The sequence below is a fragment of the Sebastes umbrosus genome, chromosome 5 (assembly GCF_015220745.1).
Source record: "Sebastes umbrosus isolate fSebUmb1 chromosome 5, fSebUmb1.pri, whole genome shotgun sequence".
Taxonomy (NCBI): Eukaryota; Metazoa; Chordata; class Actinopteri; order Perciformes; family Sebastidae; genus Sebastes; species Sebastes umbrosus.
In genome coordinates this window covers 11616298-11642685 of record NC_051273.1, presented here as the reverse complement: position 1 = coordinate 11642685, position 26388 = coordinate 11616298, and the positions used below count along the sequence as shown (strand labels likewise).

General features: G+C 37.5%; 1 protein-coding gene across 1 annotated transcript; it reads left to right on the top strand.

Annotated features, from left to right (window-relative positions):
- LOC119488155 (complement factor H-like) lies at window positions 1-25360 on the top strand. Its single transcript, XM_037769506.1, has 21 exons — window positions 1-188; window positions 287-469; window positions 763-868; window positions 1050-1126; window positions 1327-1509; window positions 2321-2503; window positions 2603-2797; window positions 2904-3083; window positions 3724-3891; window positions 4309-4476; window positions 4904-5062; window positions 5495-5674; window positions 5769-5957; window positions 10407-10559; window positions 15104-15209; window positions 16773-16849; window positions 17675-17866; window positions 18047-18235; window positions 18890-19075; window positions 19439-19621; window positions 25020-25360. Exons 1-21 carry the CDS (start codon window positions 119-121, stop codon window positions 25211-25213), a joined length of 3321 nt encoding a protein of 1106 aa, XP_037625434.1. The 5' UTR covers window positions 1-118; the 3' UTR covers window positions 25214-25360.
- Window positions 25361-26388: the final 1028 nt, after the last annotated feature.

Here is a 26388-nt window from a genome sequence, read left to right as displayed (position 1 = left end):
GCGTAATTCATTGAGCAATCTCTTTTTGCCAGTGAAATCCACAGCTCTCTCCGTGTATAATAGTGTTCCAGTCTCCAGCTTCTACTTCTGTTTGGCGGTTCAGGGTAATGAAGATAAAATGCACGTAATAACCCGAATCGGTGTCCTATTTTTGTGGATGCATATGCTGACCTTGGTGAAAAGTCAAGGTAAGATTTGCACGGTCCTTTTTATCTATTTAATTTATTGTTTGATGTTTTGTTGTTGGGGGTAAGCAACTTACTTCTGTTTTTTTGCTGTCCCGCAGACTGTACACTTCAACAGTTTCTAAATGGCAAACTGTTTGATTCAAATTTTGACACAACTGGTATGGAGGCCAGCTACTCTGGTGGAAAACAAGTGAGAGTGAGCTGCAATGTTGGCTATAGTGGCTTTTTCAAACTGCTCTGCATTGAGGGAAAATGGCAGTCTAGAGGCACCCTATGTCAACGTGAGTTACAATCTTTTACTGTTTAGAAATAAATATTCTTCTGTTAGGAATGCATAGGCTACTATACTATATGTACTTGTGTTTTTCATGTAATGCTGTATCAGTATTATATTCTGTAAATGGACGTAGAGTTTTGGTTTGAATGAGTGGGCAATGCCAAAGCAGGCTCAACCTTATTGTAGTATTATTGTTGGATTTATTTTATACTATGCCTATATAGTGTTGCCTCATCACTGCAATTTGGGCCTTAACAACATACTTACCCACATTCTCTCTTATTATTATGTTTTTAGCAAGATCATGTGGTCATCCGGGAGATGCCCAGTTTGCCGATTTTCAACTGGAAAAGGGAGACGATTTTGTCTTTGGGTCACAAGTTTTATATACCTGCCAAAAAGGGTATGAACATATTTATAAACACAAATATATACTGTTGTTTTTAATTTAATCTTTGTTCTTTGTACATATTTTACCGTATCCCTGTAGTAGGCTAAACACTGCAAAAACAAGGAGTGCAACTTATATTTGGCTCTTAATAAGGCATTTCCATTGTCCATGTTCTACATAATATTTGTTTCAGTTATCAAATGGTCAGTCGCATAAACTACCGGCGTTGCATGGCTGAAGGCTGGGATGGTGTGGTTCCAGTCTGTGAAGGTAAGAGGATAAAGGATAAAGGATCTTATTCATCCGGTATGTGACACACAAGGGAAATGTCACTCTGTGGTTATTTCCGTGTCATCTCTTGGAAACATTGAAAAAAAACTTTATTGCTTACCTGGTTACAGGTCGATTACATTTGAAAGTTTTTTTTTGGTCGTGCGATTTATTAATTTATTTATTTTTTTCACATCCAGCCCAACAGTGCCCAGTGATTCTTGTGGGCGATAATGTCCAGGTGAATGGGGACCCAGAGGAAGCAACCTATGGCAATGTAGTTCGATTCAGCTGCAAGAACAACAATGAAATCCTGATTGGGTCGCCAGAGATGTACTGTGATGAAAATGGAGAGTGGAGAGGCGACCGTCCAAAGTGCGACGGTAAAGCAGGCTGTCTAGAATGGAAACAGGAAGCACGATGAAGTCTTCCTTTTTAGAAAAAATAGAGGGAAAGGGGAAGACACACATGTATATAACATTTCGCTTTGTGTGGCGGTATCGAACACCGATGGCCATGACAAAGCCTAATTATTTGATGCCCTGGGAATGAGAACGGGCTGGGCGATATCAGGCTAAAATGTGAGACCTCCAACCCAAAATACTGGGTACAGGGAAAATAATGATCAGCAGCTCAAAGTAAAGTGATAATAGACCCGATAAGGCAGATTTGGAGATTAAACATAGTTTGACATCTTGGGATATAGACTTATTCACTGTCTTACCGAGAGTTAGAGTAGATGTAGTCTCGCAGAGCCAGACGTATCTTCGCAGCACTGTGTCAGCGCTTAAGAAAGGTCTGGCTCCACACATTATCAATCTGGTATAGGGGGAATAAAACACTCTGGCTTGTTTGTATTTCTTTAAACCAATCACAATCGTCTTTGGCGGCGCTAAGCCCAGGATGCAGCGACGGTGTCCATGCAAAATAGAGGAGGGAAATGCTGGCTTAAATAGGCAGCCAATGGCAGGCTTATACCCACAGCCTAAATCCGGTGAGTCAGAGAGAGTAAATGAGGTGTCTGTCCGAAGGTGAGGTCATTGTGAGGTTGTAATTCATAGTTATTACCTCTGAATGTTTAAAATAGGCACATCATTTTACTCTCAAATCAGGTCAATCAGTGGTTACAGTTCATTTACCTTGAATATGTAAAACATTTTATTCATGCTTGTGTGCTTTTTTTTTTTTCAACAGCGATCAAATGTACAGTACCCATGATTGAAAATGGTGAGGTGCCTGGAGATATCCAAAAGTACCACGAACATGATGTCCTGCACTTTAGCTGTAATCCTGGATATAAACGCGTTGAAGCCAGACTTTCAAAATGCACAAAACGAGGACAAAGAGCAGAGTGGAGCCCCACACCTTTGTGTGAATGTAAGTATATACTGATTAATGCAATTTATTAGTTATATCGCACTGACTAGTGAAAATTGGTGCTGACAGATAATATGCTTAATTTCCCAACAAATGCAGTAATAACATGTAGACTGACACAGCCGCCACAGGAAGGAACCAGGTATGAACCTACTTTCAGAAGTGTGTTTTCACCTGGTGACACAGCGAGAGTCATTTGTGGAGAGAAGCACTGGATCGTTAACCCACAGGACACCTCAGCACTAACTACATGCAAAGCGGACGGACAGTGGACTATCGAACCAGTATGCTCAGGTATAAAACTACATGGGCTTTACTGTGTTTGTATGGTTCATTAACCTGTGATGATAATGATTATCAATCTTATCATACTTATACACAAGTCTTTCTCTTATTCTAGAGGTTAGGTGCAGCAATCAAAGACCTCAATTTGTGTATTACTGGAATGTCCGTTCGTGGGAGCGAATAACATTGGATGAGACTAAAACATATAACTGTAGAAGAGGCTACAAGAGGACAGGTGGTGCTGACCGGGCCACATGCTCCAGAGATGGATGGAAACCAGATCCACTTTGTCAAGGTATTGTAAAGTTAACCTTCTATTTAGGACATTACTGTTAATTTTGCATCTATATTTGGTAAAGCAAAGAAGGAGCTTTTGGTCCAGTTAGGATCGGTATTGTTTTACTGGAATGGCTGTTTTCCACCAAAAGTCCCAGGAACTAAGAGCCTCTATACTCTGGAATTAAATTAGTAACGAAAAGTCACTTAATCATGCTATTAATCTGCCCTGGTCCCAGTTTATGGTGCTCATTGCAATATTGGCCTTTTTTCAGAGAAAATCAAGTAATGCTGCCCTGTAGACCAAAAAACAAACAAAAAATATCTGCAAATAATGCGTATAACATTTTTAACTGATACTCCACGCCACATTCACCCTCCATATACACCCCTCACCCCAAAACATAAATACAGAAATAACCGTTGATCACATTAAAAAAGAAGCAACATCAAGTGCCATATTTATCAAGCTTCTCAATTGTCTTGGCTTTTCTTATATTTACATAACATACATCAAATTTGAAATTTTTACATTTTTGCCACTTGAGGTGAAATATCTGATTATTTTACTTGTTGATGTGCCAACTCTGATATGAAAAAAGAATGTGGCTTGTGGTGTATTGAACTGCATTTAATTTTTTTTGTTTTGTTTTTTCCAGCGATAACATGCAAGACTCAATATTACCAGAATTCAGACATTGATGGAATTGATGAGCAGGAATACAGAGTCGATGCCAGGGTCGAGTACATCTGCAGGGCTGGTTTTGAGGGCCGTTTTACTCTAACCTGTCGGGAAACAGGTTGGATTGGGGATCCACGATGTACAAGTGAGGAAATACAATACACAATATTGTTAAAAGGACAATTGTTTTTTCTTCCTTTTTGTTATTTTCCATGCTTACACCACAATGAAATTGTTGTTTAGCAGATTAGAAATGAATCACTATGAGTAAAAGCCACAAATAATCTGTGATTTTGGGGCAACGAAGTATAAAATGTGGAGGGTGGTAGTTTGTAAGCATCTGTCCCCTGTCCTTTTTTCATTCTTGAAGCTTTTACATGTTTATATTGTGAGAGTTTTGTTAAAAGTTCTATAATGTGCTCAATCGGGACGAGGGGAGGTACCTTGCTTCCTTGGGGACAAGCCTTCTTATATGAAATTGTTTGTTTTAAAAGATTTTAATTTAACCAGAACACCTGGGGGGGGTGTGAAGTACTTCATCATTGTGTTTCATTTGTTTCAGGGATACCATGTAAAAAACTGCACATCGACAATGCACAAATTCGCCGCAATGAAAAGGAAACTTACAGCTACAATGAGAATGCCCAATATGCATGCAAGAACAACGTCGAAAGAGTTTTCACTATTACCTGTGGGCAAAGTGGCTGGACTGGGATTCAGAACTGTTCAGGTAAGAACAGAAAAGTACAACAAATAGTAAATATCAATAAATGCATTATGAGATTGATCACCCAGTTTAATCAGATTAAAGATGTGTATTGTTGAACAGATTCTACTTTATGCTCTGTCCCTCCCTCCCATGAAGACAGACATGCCTGCTTAACAATGAAGTGTTCTGCTCATGAAGCAGCCATCAAGATATACAATAGTTTTCTCTCTTGGTTTTAATAGACTTTCTAGTAGCATTGTGAGGCTGTATTTTAGCACAGCAGTGCTTTGAGCTAAATGCTAATGCCAGCATGCTAATATACTCAAAGTGACAACATCCTGATGTATAGCGGGTATAATGTTTACCATGCATGTAAGCATGCTAACATTCACTATTCATCAATTGATGCTTCCTGAATACAACTTCTTTCTTTGTTTTTCATTGACAGCATGTCTGGACCCTGATATTCCACATGGATTTGCAGTTCGCCCACACATTGACACACTGTACTACGCCTGCAAAGAAGGTTATAAGCTTTCAACCAAAGGCTGGTGGGCTAAGGCCAAATGTAACGACGGCAAGTGGTCTGCACTTGAAGAATGCATCGGTAATTCATCTTTAATGCTCTACAGGTCAAGCTGTAACCAGCATGAAACAAACCAAATAATCGACTTAAAGCTGTAGATCATTTTAAGTAAAAAATTAAATAAGGTTTTGGAATTTGAAAGGTTTATTTCCTGAGGAGATAAACAATATTTTCTGAAAGAGAGGAAAAGAAACCCATCCACTCCCACGCTATGCATTGGCAGTGAACGCATCTCGCCCCATTCCTCATAGAAAGCAAAATCTCATATAACTGCAGCCACAGCATATTTTAATAGGCTATTTGTTAGCTTAAATTTGTTTATTATTATTATATATATTATTATAATTTTTTTGATGCAGGCTAATTTTGAAAATAGAAATGTATCTATTGCTAATATCACATTTGTTAGCAACAATATACAGACCTAATTGTTTGTGATCATATCCACTCTAGAGAATAGAAGGTGTGGAGAAATTCCTGTGATTCCTAATGGCATAGTGAAACCTTCACGTTGGCAAGGTGAAAGCGCCAGGATTACTTGTCACGCAGGATACGACGCTCAGGTTAACACCTTAACTTGTCGTGGGGGAAAATGGCATTCAAATGGATTTTCACCCAAAACAATCTGCACACGTGAGTCATCTTAAGTCTTATTTTATCAGCTGTAGGAAGGCCTATTTATAACAAGATTGCAAGGCGTACTCATACATGTTTTCATCTCTTGCAGCCACTGCCAATCCCTGCAACCCCCCATCTAAAGTTGAGAATGCTGTTGTTGCGACTCCTTATCAGAAGGAATACTTGTCTGGCTCTGCAGTAACTTATCAGTGCCGTGATAAGCATACTACAATGGATGGTGAAGATACGATTCTATGCCAAAATGGGACATGGGAAATGAAGGAAATTAAGTGCACACGTACGTACAAAAAAAAGCATTTCACAAAGTCGCACACAGAAGGTTTTAAGAAGATTCAAGTTTTAATGTTAATGTTATATAGCCTGCTGACTTTTAATGATTCTGAATGTCTTTATGAATGTAAAGAAAAAAATGGCATTTAAGTTTGCCAGTTATTTGTTCAGTGGTTCAGTGCCCTTTGAGCTTTGCGTTCAAGCTATTCTTCAGATCTCTGTCATGTTGTACTGTGTGTCTGTGTCAACCAGGGTAAAGGGAACTTACTGGTATTACGAAATCTGTCAGAATTTAAAATACGCTATGAAAAAGGCCGTGTTGACTCCCAGTTGAGCTTAAAACATTTAGCCTGAATTTGTTGTTTTGACAACTTTAATTCATTAAGTAGAAGTACATGTGAGGCAGAATATGTACTGATTTTAGCTTCCAGATTGCAATTTGTCTGTCAAAATATGTATAAGTAATAGGTTCATACAAAACACATGTTTAACTCTATTTCAGCAAATTACATTTCTAAAATTGGTGCTGACAGATAATGTGCTTAATTTCCCAACAAATGCAGTAATAACATGTGAACTGCTACTGCCGCCACCGGAAGGAACCAGGTATTTTCGTCCTTCCAGCAATGTGTTTTCACCTGGTGACACAGTGACAGTCATTTGTGGAGCGAAGCACTGGATTGTTAACCAACAGGACACCTCAGCAGTAACTACATGCAAAGCGGACGGAAAGTGGACTATCAAACCAGTATGCTCAGGTATAAAACAACATGGGCTTTACTGTGTTTGTATGGTTCATTAACCTGTGATGATAATGATTATCAATCTTATCATATTATACACAAGTCTTTCAAGTCAAAATATGTATAAGTAATAGGTTCATACACCACACATGTTTAACTTTATTTCAGCAAATTACATTTCTAACACTAAAATGGCTTAGGTGACATGTCTGACAACACAACCCAGTTATTTGTATATACAACTAATTTGCAACAGCAAATATGTTGTGATGATGTAATTCTACACGCAGTACATTTGTTTTCAACAACTTTTTAATTCAACTAACAAAAAGGCTATCAAGACGCTTAATATATTTTTTTAATAATATTTTTGTCTAGTGTGATATACCCCTGGCTTTTTTGTTATTGTTCCATTTGGCTGCTCTCCCCTGTACAGTTAATGTGAATTATGTTTGTTTGTTTAAAAAAAGAAAGGAAGTAGAGATAAGTAGCCAACTATTGTAAAATAACATGACACCTTGGGTTGGTTTTCCTCTTGTCCTACCAAATGTTTTGAGTCACCAGCCGCCACTGCTTACAACATACTTCATTTGTTGTTAGGCAAAATACCCAATCTTGCAAAAGTAACTACAACATTAAAAGAACAGTTTGTAACATTTAGGGGGATCTATTGGCAGAAATGGAATATAATATTAATAAGTATGTTTTCTTTAGTGTATAATCACCTGAAAATAAGAATCGTTGTGTTTTCGTTAGCTTAAAATGAGCCAGTCATATCTACATAAGGAGCAGGTCCTCTTCACGAAGCCGGCCGCCATGTTACTACAGTAGCCCAGAGAAGACAAACCAAACACTGGCTCTAGATAGGGACATTTGCATTTTCACATTGGCCACCGTAGTTCCTCTAAACGCTCGGCACACAGGAGGAGTTTCAATTGGTTGCAATGTGCAACCTCTCTACTAGATGTCAACAGATGTGACACTCTACACTTTTTAATAAACTTTGAATGGTCATGTTAAGGCATTTGCAGCTCTTTGTTAACGTCAGAGGAAGATTGTGGTCTTTGTTTAATACAAACTCACTGTCACTGTAATCCTAGATGAAAGCCTTGTGTTTGTTGGACCCCTCCACCTCGCCTCCCACCCGCCCAGCGTGTTTCATTTCGCTCTTTTCGCTTCGTGTGGCGGTATCGAACACCGATGGCCATGACAAAGCCTCATTATTTGATGCCCTAGGAATGAGAACGGGCTGGGCGATATCAGGCTAAAATGTGAGACCTCCAACCCAAAATACTCAGTTTGCCTCGGGTGTTATGATGTTTTTGGTTTTCAAATTTGGGTGAAACCTAATTCAAATACAGTTATGAAGTGAAAACAGGGAAAATAATGATCAGCAGCTCAAACTAAAGTGATAATAGACCTGATGAGGCAGATTTGGAGATTAAACATAGTTTGACATATTGGGATATAGACTTATTCACTGTCTTACCGAGAGTTAGAGTAGATGTAGTTTTGCAGAGCCAGATGTATCTTCACAGCACTGTGTCAGCGCTTAAGAAAGGTCTGGCTTCACACATTATCAATCTGGTATAGGGGAAATAAAACACTCTGGCTTGTTTGTATTTCTTTAAACAAATCACAATCGCCTTGGGCGGCGCTAAGCCCAGGATGCAGCGACAGTGTCCATGCAAAATAGAGGAGGGGAATGCCGGCTTAAATAGGCAGCCAATGGCAGGCTTGTACCCACAGTCTACATCCGGTGAGTCAGAGAGAGTAGATGAGTTGTCTGTCCGAAGGTGAGGTCATCGCGAGGTTGTAATTCATAGTTATTACCTCTGAATGTTTAAAATAGGCATCATTTTACTCTCAAATCAGGTCAATCAGTGGTTACAGTTCATTTACCTTGAATATGTAAAACGTTTTATTCATGCTTGTATGCTTTTTTTTTTCAACAGCGATCAAATGTACAGTACCCATGATTGAAAATGGTGAGGTGCCTGGAGATATCCAAGAGTACAATGAACATAATGTCCTGCACTTTAGCTGTAATCCTGGATATAAACACGTTGAAACCAGAGCTTCAAAATGCACAAAACGAGGACAAAGAGCAGAGTGGAGCCCCACACCTTTGTGTGAATGTAAGTATATACTGATTAATGCAATTTATTATTTATATCTCACTGACTAGTGAAAATTGGTGCTGACAGATAATGTGCTTAATTTCCCAACAAATGCAGTAATAACATGTAGACTGATACAGCCGCCACAGGGAGGAACCAGGTATGAACCTACTTTCAGAAGTGTGTTTTCACATGGTGACACAGTGACAGTCATTTGTGGAGCGAAGCACTGGATTGTTAACCAACAGAACACCACAGCAGTAACTACATGCAAAGAGGACGGACAGTGGACTATCGAACCAGTATGCTCAGGTATAAAACGACATGGGCTTTACTGTGTTTGTATGGTTCATTAACCTGTGATGATAATGATTATCAATCTTATCATATTATACACAAGTCTTTCAAGTCAAAATATGTATAAGTAATAGGTTCATACACCACACATGTTTAACTTTATTTCAGCAAATTACATTTCTAACACTAAAATGGCTTAGGTGACATGTCTGACAACACAACCCAGTTATTTGTATATACAACTAATTTGCAACAGCAAATATGTTGTGATGATGTAATTCTACACGCAGTACATTTGTTTTCAACAACTTTTTAATTCAACTAACAAAAAGGCTATCAAGACGCTTAATATATTTTTTTAATAATATTTTTGTCTAGTGTGATATACCCCTGGCTTTTTTGTTATTGTTCCATTTGGCTGCTCTCCCCTGTACAGTTAATGTGAATTATGTTTGTTTGTTTAAAAAAAGAAAGGAAGTAGAGATAAGTAGCCAACTATTGTAAAATAACATGACACCTTGGGTTGGTTTTCCTCTTGTCCTACCAAATGTTTTGAGTCACCAGCCGCCACTGCTTACAACATACTTCATTTGTTGTTAGGCAAAATACCCAATCTTGCAAAAGTAACTACAACATTAAAGGAACAGTTTGTAACATTTAGGGGGATCTATTGGCAGAAATGGAATATAATATTAATAAGTATGTTTTCTTTAGTGTATAATCACCTGAAAATAAGAATTGTTGTGTTTTCGTTAGCTTAGAATGAGCCAGTCATATCTACATAAGGAGCGGGTCCTCTTCACGAAGCCGGCCGCCATGTTACTACAGTAGCCCAGAGAAGACAAACCAAACACTGGCTCTAGATAGGGACATTTGCATTTTCACATTGGCCACCGTAGTTCCTCTAAACGCTCGGCACACAGGAGGAGTTTCAATTGGTTGCAATGTGCAACCTCTCTACTAGATGTCAACAGATGTGACACTCTACACTTTTTAATAAACTTTTAATGGTCATGTTAAGGCACTTGCAGCTCTTTGTTAACGTCAGAGGAAGATTGTGGTCTTTGTTTAATACAAACCCCATTGTCAAAGTCCAACGCTTTTTACGCCCTCCATCCACCTCAACCACCTCCCTACAACTCCTGTGTAGTACAAGTAGTGCTTCATTCACTCGAAAAAACAACAACATTACGATTACGTTTGACACCACAATTTAAAAAAACAAACAAATTAGTACTATGTTACTTAATCTCTAGGAGACAAGGTTGGATAACAATATATTTATTGTATTTTCAGCATACTGTGACAAGCTCGAAGATGCGACAATGACCCCGGCCCAAGAAAGATATATGGATGGGGAATTGATAAAGTACCAATGCATCAGAACTGATGTTGAAGGCATTGCAACGTGTGTCAATACTAAGTGGAATAAATCAGAAGAATGTGAAGGTAAGGGGTAGTGTAAGTAAAAGCAGACTTCAATGACTTTCACAAGTCTATCTTGATACGATACTCACAAACCATATGTGGGTTGAAAGAGTTCTGGGTCACTGTAATCACTCCTCTACATGCAGGCCATAATGTGATCCGTTTGAAGTGCAACTACACTGTAAAAGATAGGGAACAAAATCCACAGTCCTTTCTCTGTGTACAAAATCAGTCTTAAGTTGACGGATATGCACCAAATAACATAATGAGTAACGAAATATTAACAAATAAAATGTGCTTGGGTAACATTATCCTTAACCGAATCATACAAGCGAAGACACATTTCCTTTGGCAGCTCAGAGTAAAGCGTTTTATTGCAAACACTAGACTGTTTTTATAGAACTGGATGCATGATTTACAACCATTGCATGTTGAGATGTGATGCTGAACACAGAAATTTTCTCCCACAGCTCCCACAGCTCCCACTCACCAGTGATGCTGATATGGTTCGTGGTCCAAAGAAGTCTCAATAAAAATGCTAATTAAAAAGAGAACTTTTCTAGTTTTTTTGGAGAAACAAAGCAGCATTTGCCGTGTGCATTATTCATACTGATGTATCATCTTGATAAATATCCTGATACATTCAATCGTTGGACATTGAATGACTGAATCAAGCATTTGTATAATAAACAAATCTGAAATTATAAAGCTTTGCCATATTGAATAAAAGATGAGAAAATTACAAAAGCTTTATTTGGTCTTTTTACTTTTTTATTCTGAAAACCAGGCCTACTGTATAATGACTAAATATATGGGGTTTCAAAACGTTATTATTAGGGACATTTGGAGCATTTAGGATGTGAAATTGTTGTGCCAAGCTGTGTGTTGGTGCAGAATTGTTTACAAAACCAATGAATTACAACTAACCAATCAGTTCATAGGAATAAACATACAGTTTCCAAACAAAGTGTCAACAGTGGCTTCAAGTTTTCAAACCTGGGTTTCATCTTGGAAGAAAATATTCTGTGTCAGTTGTCTCTCTCAATAATGTGACCCAGTTATGTGAAGTTTGAATACAAGGATAATCTCGTAAATTTCAGTTACCCAGCACTGTTTTTCGTGGAAGGGCATACATGAAAAAACTTGAAGGTAAAGAAATAGCCTTTATCAAAATATGGATAACCCAAATTAAAGCAACACCCTTTGCCAATATCAAGTTTTTTTTGTTTGTTTTTTTTCAAATTCTGGCCAAAGTGTACCAATAAAGCATAAAAATGCTACTTATTATAAAGTGGAATCTTTTAAATCATGTCCAGAGTGACAAAACAGCATTTTTAGATCAAACACCGCTCACTCCCATTACAGTTGTCAACCTGTAATGATATTGATAATTGGGCCTTTTGAGGAATGTTTTATGAGAAGGCAGTGACTCAGCAAACGTCTTGATTCTAGGAACTTTTCTGTCAAAGAGTATAGAAGCAAAGAGGCGAAACTCAGGTATGTTTTTGAAAATGGCCAAGATGGCACTGCGCAAGCGCTCCTGCCATTTTGGACCGAAAATGCCAATGAATCCATTGCCATGAATGTATAAAGAGACGTCTTTTCCTCATCTCTTTAGTTATTTAACTCAGCATAATGAACGTGTATCAGACCCACGGGACTGCATCGCCCTGCTCGCTCATATGACATATCCGGTTCAGCTGTATCCGACTATAATAATAATGGATATATTGACTGTAATTCATCACTTTTATTATCTTATAATTCACCCATGGGCTGTATGCTGTAAGCCTGTACCGTGGTGGATGTATTAACGTCTCTGTTCCCAAACAACCGGCTATCGGCCAGTAGCTAGTAGTGCTAGTAGCATGACATAAACAGAATTTAATGTAGTTGTGGTCTATTTACTAACACGCAGGGCAAAAGAACAGGTCGCAACCTCTTATACATCCATGGTCTGTGGTCTATTGTACATCGATTCTGGAGGTCCTGGACATGAAAAAAGATTGAGATTGCGCTCAAAATCTGTGATGGATTTTTCTAACTTCCATTTATGTCCTTATGATCCTCTGGGAAAAAGCCAAGCAAAAAAGTTTAATAAACAAATAAGTAAGTCAATAAATAGCTATAATAGTCTGAATATTTATATTATTCGTATTGTTCAACACAGGCCAGTTTGGTAGAGACATCAAAATTCTGACAATAGAATAGAAATAAACTTTGTTGTACTTTTGTACGGCACTTTTTAGGCGGAGGTTTTACTGGCATCCGTTAGTCGCTTTCAGTCCAAAATGGCGGAAGCGTAGCTCTGCTGCTTGGCACTGGTGTTGCAGTGGAACGTATAATTAACTTTCACTTCTTAGCAATATACATTCTTTGTTTGCATATAAGCATATAAATAGTGTTGTGGTTAATTTAATTCTGTTTTTAGTTAACCCAAATGCAGCAAATGAAATAAAAGTGCCATAGAGAAAAGAATCAATAAAACTACAGAGTTTGTAATTTACTGTTTAAAAATGTTTGTAGGACTAATTATTTAATCTGCCCTCTGTAAATTAAAGATAGGGTTGGTAGTGTTTGGATTGCTAGTCCAAATCTCCCATTTGGCACCTTTAAATTAGGTTATGTAAGAATGGGGGTTTGGATTAAGAATAACAAGTGACAATGACCCATGTTTTGAAGGAACTCAATTCTGAAATTTCCTCAGCAGCATTGCTCTTTATGTACTTTTAAGTATGAATCATTATAGTGCAATAGAAAACAGTATTGTTCTCTCAGTACCATTTAATCCCTTCATTGACTTCTTTTAATGATTTTTACAATGGACTTTGTACTGTAGTATCAACACTATTCCCGGCATATTGAATGTGGTAATCAAACTGGACAAACAGTTTCATCATCAGCAAATACTCACAAACATATCAGACACTCAGCTTTAAATTCTGTTTTTATTCAAAGCCGGCTCCAGATAATCATAAAACAGTCTTGTATATGTGCTGTGTTCAAGCAAAACAATTTATATTTGCCTTAACGCTGTTGTGTATTAGATATATTATTGATTTTTGTCATTGTTGTTGATCCTGTCAGGTCAAACTTGATGTGATTTATCATAAATATGTCCTGACATCCATCCCAAAAGTTGATTTATGTTATGTTATCAGAAAGCAGACTCCCTTGCAGCATTTTAAGAATTAATTTGTTATGATACCATAGAAATACATTATGAATAGTCTTTACATTATTTATTATTGCACGAAAGATACTATACATGACCTTTTCTGGAGTTTTCAGTATTGCTTAAGTGAACAGTGCATGCTGTGTGTGTTCCCCTGCGTCATGTTGTGTTCATACATCCTTGTGCAATCCCACGGGGCAGGCCATGCTGTGACCCTTGGTACTCCCATAAGACTGCAACTGGGGACAAACACACAGAAAGAGAGAGACAGAGTTCGACAACAAAGTTAGCCTCAATTAGAGTCACGTTTGTCACGGCCCAGCTGCTCGTCAAAATGCGATTGTCATTAATCCTTTTCTTTCTCCAACTGTGGGGGAGCATGAAAGTTTCTTTATCACAGAATGGTAAGACAGACTTTTTTTTAAGTAATTGCTTGTTAAAGGAAGAGGGATCTAGTGTATGCGTGCGATGGTTGTCTTATTTACAGTAAGTTTCCAGTACAGTCTCAAAGTTATATTCTTAAACAGTCACATAGCTAAAGATCTTCTGATTCACATGTTGTGATATGACTCTGACTAGCATCTGTAGCACACAACTGTTGAGAAGACATGTCCAATTTCCTTTTTTTTTCCCCATGTTGCTGTTTGTTAGCATGTTCAAAGCTCCCAGATGTTCCCCACGCATATGTGTCGGAAGATACCAAGAAAGCTGAGTACCAACAAGGAAACGTGATACATTTCACTTGTGAAACTGGTTATATATCAGGTCCAACCATCAGATATATATGTAGCCCTTCAAGCGGAGGCTGGTTGGCAGTCCGTCAGGGATACTGCTACTGTGAGTTAAATGTCTGCTCGACAAAATATTGTTGCAACTTCGGTGACTGCACTAATCAGGTTGTGAATATGAATCCTTTTATAAGCTGGAATTCATTATATTTTCAAAAGATCTATACTGCTATTTTCCAAATGTCCTGAGTAGTTTGACGGATTATTGACACGATTGTAATTGTATACAATTAATTGTCCATATTTAGAGATGATAGTAACATGCTAACATTTGCAAATATCTGAATAACTTTTCATTGCACTTTTCAAAAGTAACTGTAATTAATCAGATGGTACTGAGAGAGTTGGGAAAAAAACAATTTCTAGTAACTAGACATCAATATGCTTCTTCAAAGCAACAAACTAATATCATGGCTGCTGCTGCACAATGTAATTTTTTTATCAAAAGAACAAAACTGAAACAAAACTGTCACTGTCAGGTTGTTAGCACTTTCAACTAAAATCCAACAAAGAAGACTTAAAAAATAAAGCTCAAAAGAGGGGTGTTTAACACTTTACTTAGAAACTGGTTGATGAATAATCTCTTTTTCTCTTGTTTCCAGTAAAGCCATGTCAGCTTCCTGATGATACTCCCAATGGCTATTACCAAATTATCAACGGTGAAGAATTTGTTTTTGGAACAACAATCAAATACTTTTGTAATGAAGGGTATGTGCATCTAGAATGATTCATAAAAACTAGATATACAGCTACAGTTGCTAACTATAATAAAAATAACTTTTTGTCATATTTGCTCAGTCACTATATCCTGACAGTATATAATCTGTGAAAAAAAATCAGGTTCCCCTGCCTCCTTTTAGTGATCCTAATTTGCAAGACTCCACCGTGCCCGAAGAAAAACAACCAATCGGAGCTGAAGAGTCTGTAACGCTGTGATGTTGATGATGGATCAAACGGTCAAACTAGGCAGTGCTGATCAAATATGAATCAAGATTCTGTTTCTGTAATGCCTATTTCTCTCCTCAAATGTTTTCAGAAACATATTTTAGTATACTGTTTAGCTGTAAAATGATAAAGTTTGCTCCGGCTGGTGGGTGGTGCTTGGTTTTGGCTCAACTGTTTTCCACATGGCAGCCTGGTCAAAAATGTTGTAATTTTTGACAGCTAAACAGTACACTAAAATGCATATCTGAAAACATTTGAGGCGGGAAATAGGCATTACAGCAACAGAATCTTGATTCATTTTGGATCAGCACTGCCTAGTTTGATTTGATCTGAATTCATGAGCAGTGATTGACACTGCATTAACCCCCAATTAGCAAAAACTTGGAAAATTCTTGTGAGACTCGCTGCCCGACAACTTATCCTAACCTTAACCATTTGATGTCAATGTCTAAAGCTGGGAAGACACTGTACGATTTTAGCCCGTTTCTGGCCCGAATTTTGAGCCGCACAACTCATTTTGGAGTTGGACCGAATTGTAACTTCATCGGACGTTGTTTGACTTGCAGTGCACAGGGGGGAATGAGGACAAATTAACTCTTCCCGACCGGCCGCTGGACAGTTGGATGAACTTCTGACATGTCAGAAATCTTGGTCGGCCGTCCACAGGCTCTCACACAGTTGAAGCAGAGCCACGAGCTGATTCAGCTTAACATCAGTGCCTTGTTTCTACTTTTTTTCAGTAATCAGAGCGTAGCTATCAAGATAACAATGTACAAGCTATAGATTTAGTAAAACGCAACTAGCTTACCTCCGCTTATTCTCTCTGCCAAACACGTCTTCCTAGCCACCTGCGAGTCCATATACGCCGGCACCTTTTTTTAGATGTTTCAGCAGACAGGATGGCACAGATGATGAAGGCTGCACGCTTCTGCCTTGTTAGCATTGTTACCCGTACAGACCTCTGCTAGCACACAAACTTTACCTGCCTAGGAACTTTGAAACAAATCTATTGACAACTGTCAACAGCCAGAACGGTGCACAGCGGCCGACAGGCCGTGTTTTTTTTGTTGTGAGCAATCAGGTCTTGGCTGATGATCTGAGTTTTGGCTTTACAGAATAAAATCGTACATTGTATGCCCAGCTTAACTTTAACCATCTCACAAGAGTTTCGCAAATTTTGGGGTACCGTCTAGACTCAACCCTAAACGGAGGCAGAGGAACCTGATTTTTTTCACAGATTATCTGTCATGTATTTCTCCCCTCGGTAATTTATCTGATGGTGTTTTCATCTCATAATGGAAAACGTTATTGTGCTGTTCATTTCAGGTATCAAATGGTGAGTAGGGATGACACCAGGACTTGTTTGCTGGACAAATGGACCAATTACGTGCCAATGTGTGATCGTAAGTCTTTAGTAACAACACAGCAGCAAGTTCTGTCAATTACTAGATTAGAAACTCTCCCGGTTAAATCATTGGAGCAAAATATGATTGCATTACAAAATATCTGGTTCTTTGATGGAAAGTCAAAGGTACAACCCTCTGTAAATAAAAACTTCGAGGTAGAGGTTAACTACGACTGATTGCATCCGTAGCGTACGTAGCGTTAATACGTTAATGTGTTTGTAACGTAGCCTACTTAACTACAAAAAAACATACATATTTTAAAACAAACCACGATCTTTTCCTAAACCTAACAATGTAGTTTTGTTACCTAAACCTAACCAAGTTGTTTCCTCCTGTGAAAACGAAAATTTATTTTGAAAAAGACAGTGTTTGTATGTAACAAATGGAAAACTGACGCATGCAAAACTGATGCTAGAAAGGTACATAGTTTGACCCATAGGGCCACTGACCAAGCTGCCGTATTTGACGAGTTGGGGGTGAGAATGTTTTGCATGGGTAATGTAGTATTTAAACTGGTCAAACATATCAAAATGACAAACATGATTCCTCAAAAACAAAGCTGAAATAATTCAAATTAATGGTCATAACAAATCTCTAGGGTCATTACATTATCTATGATAATCCTGTGTTTCTGTTGAATAACAATGAGGATATCATTAAAAGTGAATGTGGAAAAACACACCCTCCTCCCACTTGGTAACTCTATGGGGAGGCTCTGCTATGTTCAAATCCCACTGTGGGAGTTTGGCTGATAAAATATGCTTATTCATACATCAAATTCTTTCCCTACTCAGCGTTTTTTGACTGATTGTGTTTACTCAGCTTTGAGCTGCGACCCCCCGCCTGCAGATGGAGGGGTTACAGTAGAAGGTTTACCAGAAAATGACGGTCCTATACTTCCTGACCGCTTCCTCACATTCAGCTGTGATGGCCCTGGGAAATATCTGAATGGCAGTTCAGTGCTAATATGTGGTAAAGATGGACAGTGGGATAATCCATTCCCCTCTTGTGAAGGTAAAAAAAATAATAATACTTGTACACGATAATTATGTGAATTTTTAAATTGTAGAGCATGTTACAGTACAATACACTAAAATGAGTGAATACATACATAACCCTAATCAAGTGGGACATAAACCCTTGTCCACTGACCCTCAGTTTTTCATTTGATAATATCTGTTTTATTCTTTTCAGACATCATTTGTGAACTTGACGTGATGCAGCATCATCTCAATGTAGTTGGACTACCACCAAAAAATGAAACAATGAAGATTGGACATAAATTACGGTTTCACTGCGACGATCAATTTACATTGGAGGGGTCCGCAGAAATAGAATGTTTACAAACTGGGAAGTGGAATGACGCCTTTCCAACTTGCTCTGGTAAGTTCACTTTCATTGGAGGTTAAACACATTTATGTTGATGGTACCCACCTTTTTATTTGCATATTTGAGTTTACCCATCTTTTTTGAGAGACACACAGGAAAAGGATGTTGACATATGAGATACGTCCAAGGTCACGTTAGCTGTGTTTCCACTGCATGGTACGGCTCTGCTTGACTCGGCTCACTTTTGGTACCAGGTCCTATTCTCTATGCCGTGTTTCCTCTACAGATAGTACCCCCTTAGTGTAGGCGGGATTATCATCATCTTCAACGGGACACTCGCTGAATCATTTCAACAGCAACCCAACAGAGGGACATCTGCGTAGTGTACATAGGTTTCTGGCGTAGTGTGTGGCGTAATTATGCGAGCTGCCATTTTTATAATCTGGGTTGAGTGAATTTAAAAGTTTGGTTGCTATTGATGGTAGCTTGACTATTCCACCGACTCTGATTGTATCTTTGTATAATTCAAATATATAATACCTTTACAAACATTTGCATATATATGTAAAGTTACAAAGATTTGGACATTTAAGACTTACATAAGATTTGTGTTCATGAAATCCAAAAAGTCAGATTTTAAGTCTAATATGCTACTGTGTTTATACTGTGTAAATCTATTGATTAAACACATTCTCTTCTTCAAAACAGACACATGCAAAGTTGCAGGTGTATCACGCAGTGTGCGCCTCAACACATATGTACCACACAATCAACTAAGAAAAGGACAGAAGTTGAGGTTTGTGTGCACCAATTCGAGAGATACTCTTCGAGGGAAAGCAGAGGTTGAATGTTTAGCAGGCGGACAGTGGAGTGATCCCTTCCCAACATGTGGAGGTAAACAACCTTGTACCCTGAGATTGCAGTGCACTGTAGGAAACATCTGACAGTTGGGTCATGGATCATCTTTTCCCATCGCTTGATCTGCTCGGTTTACCCTGCTACCCTGCCCTCAAATGATTATCTTTGTGCTGCTATTTTTTTCCTAGTAAATAGTTATTTTTGTGTTTCTTAGTGTTTCATAAAAATTACTCTAACTGGTATTAACATTAAATCAGCCCGAACTTCTGAAAACCTTCATGACTTTTTTTAGTTATTATTATTTATTGATTTATTGCAAAGCTGTTGTATTAGACTGTATTAGTTTTAGCTAGGTGTACCTACTAAACTTGCAAACTTGTGTTTTTTACATTCTTTTAGCTCCTTTGGGTTGTATGACACCACCACCACCCCTTGCAGATGGAGACACCAAGGAAACGCGTCGATTCCAGTACGGACATGGAGAAAGGGTTGAATACGCCTGTCAGAATTTGTACAAAATGGAGGGTGACCCGCACAAAACCTGCCGCAATGGTGAATGGGTTGGACAGATGAGATGCCTCAGTAAGTTACAATTCCCCTTTATATTTTTCATGTTGCTTTCTGTGAGGATTTTTCATACTTAAACTGATTTTGGTTTCCAGCGTCTATCAGTGTCAACTATCAGTGGTTTGAGCTCGAACATTCCTTCAATCTAATAAATCCACTTTTGCAAAGCTTAAACATTAACAACTTTATTCATATTTTTAGGGAGATGATATTTCCCCATTGATCCCAGTAGGGTCACATTAACTATGTTACTCATTAGTAGTTATTTGATTTGTAACATAGTTGACAGTCTCCCCATTTTTACCCATAATTTCAATGGTAGGCCTGGCGTGGCTAAAAACATGTCACTTTCTTTGTCAGGTCAACATTAAATTTCAACATATATTTCAATTAAAATCATACAAGAATTGTAAACCATTACAATGTATGATGCCCATAAACGTCCCAAACACAGCAAAGGGCAGCGTCTCTGCAGATACAGACACTGCCGCAGACTTCTAGTGGGTCCTAAGTGATGATTGGGAGGGATTATTTTTGTATGGGTCTATACTATGGGACTATTAAGACAGGAATCTGACCTTTTGACTTGTTTAGCTAAAGCTAAATTCACTCACAGATGTTTCCCTAGCTGTTATAATTTAAAAATAGCCATTTTGACTAACCAACATCTTGATAATAATAATAATAAATAATAATAATTTTAGATTATTGATTTCAAAATACTTTATATAAAAACACATTTACATCTAATCCCTATACCTCTGGACTGTAAATTAATCATCAAATCAAAATAATTTCTTTTACTTTGAAATAGGACAAGAAAGGTGAAAGAGCACATTTGTTTTTGTAGATTCTGTGTATTCCTCCCACTGCAGAAAGTGTTTAAAAGCAGAGTGCCGCATTTCTTTGGGTCATATGTAGGTTCTTAATCGATCTAAAAAGGTAAACTAAAGTAATATAACCTTATCTGTTTCACAGTTTGCTGGCCAGTAATGCTCAATATGGGAAGACATGCTTAGTTTTCACGCTCTAAATATATTTTTTATCCAAGAGCAATAATTATAAATGCAGTATGCTCTGCAGTCATTCCCCATCAATAAAATGCTGTTCATCCGTTATCTCTTGCAGAACCCTGCACTGTGGATCGAGAAGTCATGAACACACATAATATTCAATTCCTTCATGGAACTAGTGATAAACTGTATTGTGCCCATGATGATGTAATCCAGTTCAGCTGCAAAGTTGGACGAAGACACGTTGGCAGGGTGGGCATGCGTCAGAATTGTATTGATGGTGTGATGCACCTGCCAACCTGCTATTAAAGGTTTTTAGTTAACTGGATGTGATAAACATGAGCTGGCTGGACAAACATGACAATGATTAATCAAAGTGAAGAGTTATGTCCTATTCCAGTGCCTATACTTCAGTGCTGTCTGTGGTCACTTTAATAAAACATGTATAATATTCACTTGGTCTGTTTCTGCCTATATATGTATGATGAGAGTAAAGTCAGTGTGTACCATCTTGATATTTGTTGTGTTGATAGGAAGATTCAAGTCCGCTTTTCTGAAAAAAACTGTTCTTCTCTGGAAGAGAAAAAATATAATATCCAAAATATTAATGCAGCACAATAAATTACAAACCTGGGCCCAGTTTCCTGATAATGATTGGTCTTTGAAGTTCAGAGAGTTTTCTATGAACGCTTCTACAAACGCTTTTACATTTCTTGACAAGTTTCTCTAAGCAGCACTTAAGAGCATGCGCATACCATTAAGAACTTCTTAGCGTTGGTTGTCCGAGGTGCCGAAGATGATGCTGAATGCACTTTCAAGTAACTTTGCATATTAACTGTAAGCTGTGCTATATATAAAAGTACACAAAATATATATTTTATACTTGGAATTGTTATTTATTTTAATTGTTATAGCTTAATTTTCAGTAAACAAGACAGCTTTCAGCTTGCTGCCTTTAATAATTCATGTTCTTGGGTCAGTTTCAGAAAGTGTAGAAGTAATCCCTTTTTAACTATATAAAAATGTGATAAACAATGATAAAAGTATTAATCCTATAACCCTGTGTTTATTACTGAAACAGCATACAATCATAATGCTGCTGTATTGACCCCAGTGCTGTAATACTCACACTGGCCGCTGTAACTCACAGCTCTAGTGATGTAATGCAAATGAACTCCAAGTCACCTCGCAGCTGCAAGGGGCCCAACACAAGGAATCTGTCTCTGACATAATGGCTATCGGGGAGGCACCGCTGGGATCATATGTATGGTATAGGGTGTATGCTGATTAGTAGGATATTTTGACAGAGACCAGTAGATTTTAAGAACACTAAGATATATGATAGTAAAAAGGAGGGATGAGTTCTTTGTTCCAAGTATATAAGGTTATGATGTAAAGCCCGCGGACAGTCGCGTCCGGACCGGCTCGGGTTTTGGTTGTGTTTGTGTCTGCTGATATTAAACACAATAAAAACTCTATTTTCTTGCAACATACGTACAGCATCAAGTGATTCATTTGAGTAACCTGTGTTGACTTTCTGACACCATTAAAATTGAACATTGAAGAACATTGAACTGGGATCTCAGCCGTTCCAGGCCCAAGGCTTGAGATTTCCAGACTCAACAAAAGTAAACCTGACTTGCTGCTGGAGGCAAATGTTCCTGTTAAGATCACATTAAACCTATAAGGAAGCAGTTTCTTCAATATGCACGTCATCTATTGTGAATGTCCTTCTGTCTTCATTTCTGTATTATAAACCTATAAGCGTGTTAAGCGTGTAATAAAAAGAAAAGAGAAGAGATGGAACCTGAAAATGTACCATCAAGAAAGCCTAATAATACTTCAAAATATGTGTCAGCCAAACAATTTTGTGCCATTTTTATTTATTTTTGGTTTTGTTCTTTTCATGGGATGTGTAATCCCATTTTTTCCCATTTGTAAAAAAAGAAATATAGAAAATCACCAGACTTATCTTTTAAATATTGAAAAAGAACATTTAACCAAAACTACAACCATGTTTTAGTGGCCTTACCCAAACAACATGTAGTATGCCCAACCACCCATCCTGATCTCAATAGGACTTATTTGCAAAACATCTCACTTCCTGAGTTGGCCAAAATTTCCTAGTGAGCACAATCTATAGGCCGCAATCGCTAATGCAAGCCAAAAATATTAGGTTATTTACTGTATAACTGTAAATTAATTTAAACAATTTAAACTGTTGGTAGAACATTTGCCTTTACAGCATTTTATAAATTGGTTCACAACCTGGGGTCCGGGGACCAAAGATCACAGGGGGTGCATCAGGATTTGTCTGCTCTAAGGTTGTCAAATCAGATGTTCACATATATCTAAACTCATAAAAACACACTTGCTGGATAATTTATACAAAAGTATGTTTATATAACTCTTTAAAAAGATTTATTTTGCTACTTAGTAGGCCACATTCTGTTTAAACCCAGTATTTCTGCACAGTTGCAGATAAAGATCAGGCTACACTAATATTAATATTATAATATTTGTAGAATTAGATTTTAGAAGTGTTGTCTGCATAGGATTGTTTCAGACTTGTGTGATCCAAACATTTCCAATAACTCCAGAGCGTTGTTAATCCAAAAGTCACATTCACAACATGTTTATATCTAACGAAATATTCTGCTTCAATCCATATTTGTTGGTGTTTAACCACACTGAATGACCCTATTTTATTTGAGGATTTGTAATTTTCTTTTTTACGGGTGATGATGTAAAAAAATATGGGTGGGATGTGAAAGGATGCGCGCACCTCTGGAACTAGTGTGTTACAATGTGATGTCATGCGTTGTACAATCCAAGTGGGCAGTCCATGTGAAACTCAGTGCTCCCTGAAGTCCCAAACACACAGGAATTCTGCTCAGAAAACAACGTTTGTTAAAGGACCATGAGATTGTCTGTAATCCTTCTGTTTCTCCCACTGTGGGGGAATGTGGAAGTTTCTTCATCAGAGATTGGTAAGTAGGATTCTTTTAATTACTGAAGTGTTATGATTTAGCTTTGTGGAGAAACTGACAGTAAATGGAGGGTATATGCAAAGAGAAGAAAAAAGACTTCTTAGTTAATTGTATGTTTTGATTTGTGGTACTGAATTTCATTATTACATGAAGAATTAGTGCATAATGTGTGTGGGGGATGTAATTGTCTTTCTAAAAATTATATTTGTATAGATGAAACTATTTCTATTCCAGATGACTAAAAATTGGCATTTGTGGACTATGAAAAGTAAAGGAATTTGCAACACTTGATGACCCCAATAAAGATTGTTTTTTTTTACATGTTGGATTTTAAAATTCCCATGTTTGTGTACAGATTTGTCATTAACATTCACAATCACAGTCATTCACAATCAGCGAGCTAAAGACGCTATAAAGCTCCACAGAGCTGAAGGGATGTGATCCATTGTTAATATAAAAATAATGATCATAGTCTCTTTAATAAAAAGAAAGATCTACGTAGATTGAAACTTAGTAAATAATGCCTCCACCGACTCTGATTGTATCTTTGTATGATTCAAATAAGTAATACATTTACATACATTTGCATATAGACGTAAAGTTACAAAGATTTGGACAAACATCTGACAGTTTGGTCATGAATCATCTTTTCCCATCACTTGATCTGCTCTGTTTACCCAGCTACCCTGCCCTCAAATGATTATCTTTGTGCTGCTATTTTTTTCCTAGTAAATAGTAGTTATTTTAGTGTTTCAGAAAAATGACTGTAACTGGTATTAACATTAAATCAGTCTAAATTTCAGAAAACATTCATGACGTTAGGATTTATTGCAGAGCTGTTGTATTAGACTGTATCATTTTTAGCCAGGTGTACCTAATAAACTGGCACCTATACAGACTTCTATAAGAAAAAGATTGACAGAGCTTTTTTCGGGAAATTACTCATTTGTTTTTATTTTTATGTTTTTTTACGTCCTTTTAGCTTCTTTGGGTTGTATGACACCACCACCACCCCTTGCAGATGGAGACACCAGGGAAACGCTTCGATTCCAGTACGGACATGGAGAAAGGGTTGAATACACCTGTCAGAATTTGTACAAAATGGAGGGTGATCCGCACAAAACCTGCTTCAATGGTGAATGGGTTGGACAGATGAGATGCCTCAGTAAGTTACAATTCCCTTTTATATTTTTCATGTTGCATTCTTTGAGGATTTTCCATACGTAAAAGTGCTTGATTAATATCAACATATACTATTTATATAGAGGCGTTATAAGGGCACATTTTGGTAGACCTGTTCAGTTTTCAAGCTCTAAATATATTTTTTATCAAAGAGCAATAATTGTAATGTAGTATGCTCTAAAGTCATTCCTTATTAATAAAATGCTGTTTATCCGTTATCTCTTGCAGAACCCTGCACTGTGGATCGAGAAGTCATGAACACACATAATATTCAATTCCTTCATGGAACTAGTGATAAACTGTATTGTGCCCATGATGATGTAATCCAGTTCAGCTGCAAAGATGGACGAAGACACGTTGGCAGGGTGGGCATGCGTCAGATGTGTATTGATGGTGTGATGCTCCTGCCAACCTGCCAGTAAAGGTTTTTAGTTAACTGGATGTGATAAACATGAGCTGGCTGGACAAACATGACAATGATTAACCAAAGTGAAGAGTTATGTCCTATTCCAGTGCCTATACTTCAGTGCTGTCTGTGGTCACTTTAATAAAACATGTATTATCACTTGGTCTGTTTTCTGCCTCTATATGTATGATGAGAGTAAAGTCAGTGTGTCCCATCTTGATTTTTTCTGTGTTGATAGGAAGATTCAAGTCCGCTTTTATGAAAAAAACGGTTCTTCTCTGAAAGAGAAAACATATAATATCCAAAATATTAATGCAGCACAATAAATTACAAAACTGGGCCCAGTTTCCTGATAATGATTGGTCTTAGAAGTTAAGAGAGTTTTGACTAGTATTGAAATCAAATATAGAGCTGATGGTTAGCTGTATTCAGCCCATCATGATGTAATCCACTTCAAATGTACCGGACAATGGAGACCTATCGGCAGATTGAGCATGCGTCAGAGGTGTGTTGATGGTGTGATGGACCTGCCTACTTGCCATTAATGGTTTTAGTTGACTATAAGTGACGGACCTGAGATGTCTGCACAAACATTTAAATGATTAACAAGAGTAATTAGACCACTTATGAAGTACAGTTATGAACTGATCTTCTGTTTCTACTTCAGAGCTGTCAACTGTTACATTATTAACTTGTACTTTACTTGAGTATTTCCATTCTATACAACTTTACACTTCTACTGCATCTTCTCTACACTACATCTCAGAGGTTGTACTTTTTACTCCACTACAATTAGGTGACAGCTAGGTAATAGTTACTTTACAGATCAAGATTTTATATTAAAACATATGATAAGCTTATACAATACAGCACATTGTTAAAGATTGTGGCTCCTGGCCCTTTCGGTGCATAACATCATATATAATAATATATTATATGGTGGGCCTTTTTTTTTTACTGAAGCACAAGTACTCTTTCTTGTGATACTTTCAGTATATTTTGTTGATTTTACATAAGGAGGGCTTTGGATGCAGGACTTTACTTGTAATCAAGTTGTTGTTTTTTTACATTTTTGTATTGGTACTTTTACTTCAGCAAAGGATGTCCATTATCTCCTGTACAGTGAGTGGTGATATGATGAGGAAAAATAATATTGCATTTAAATTTAGCCATGACAAAACGCCCATATTC

Bases quoted from the DNA above. Each gene is read 5' to 3' on its own strand.
- LOC119488155 (XM_037769506.1), top strand. From the start codon at position 119: ATGCACGTAATAACCCGAATCGGTGTCCTATTTTTGTGGATGCATATG. The intron at 2,504-2,602 runs GTAAGTATATAC...CAACAAATGCAG, and splicing joins CCCCACACCTTTGTGTGAAT to TAATAACATGTAGACTGACA. The intron at 4,477-4,903 runs GTAAGAACAGAA...TTTCATTGACAG, and splicing joins TGGGATTCAGAACTGTTCAG to CATGTCTGGACCCTGATATT.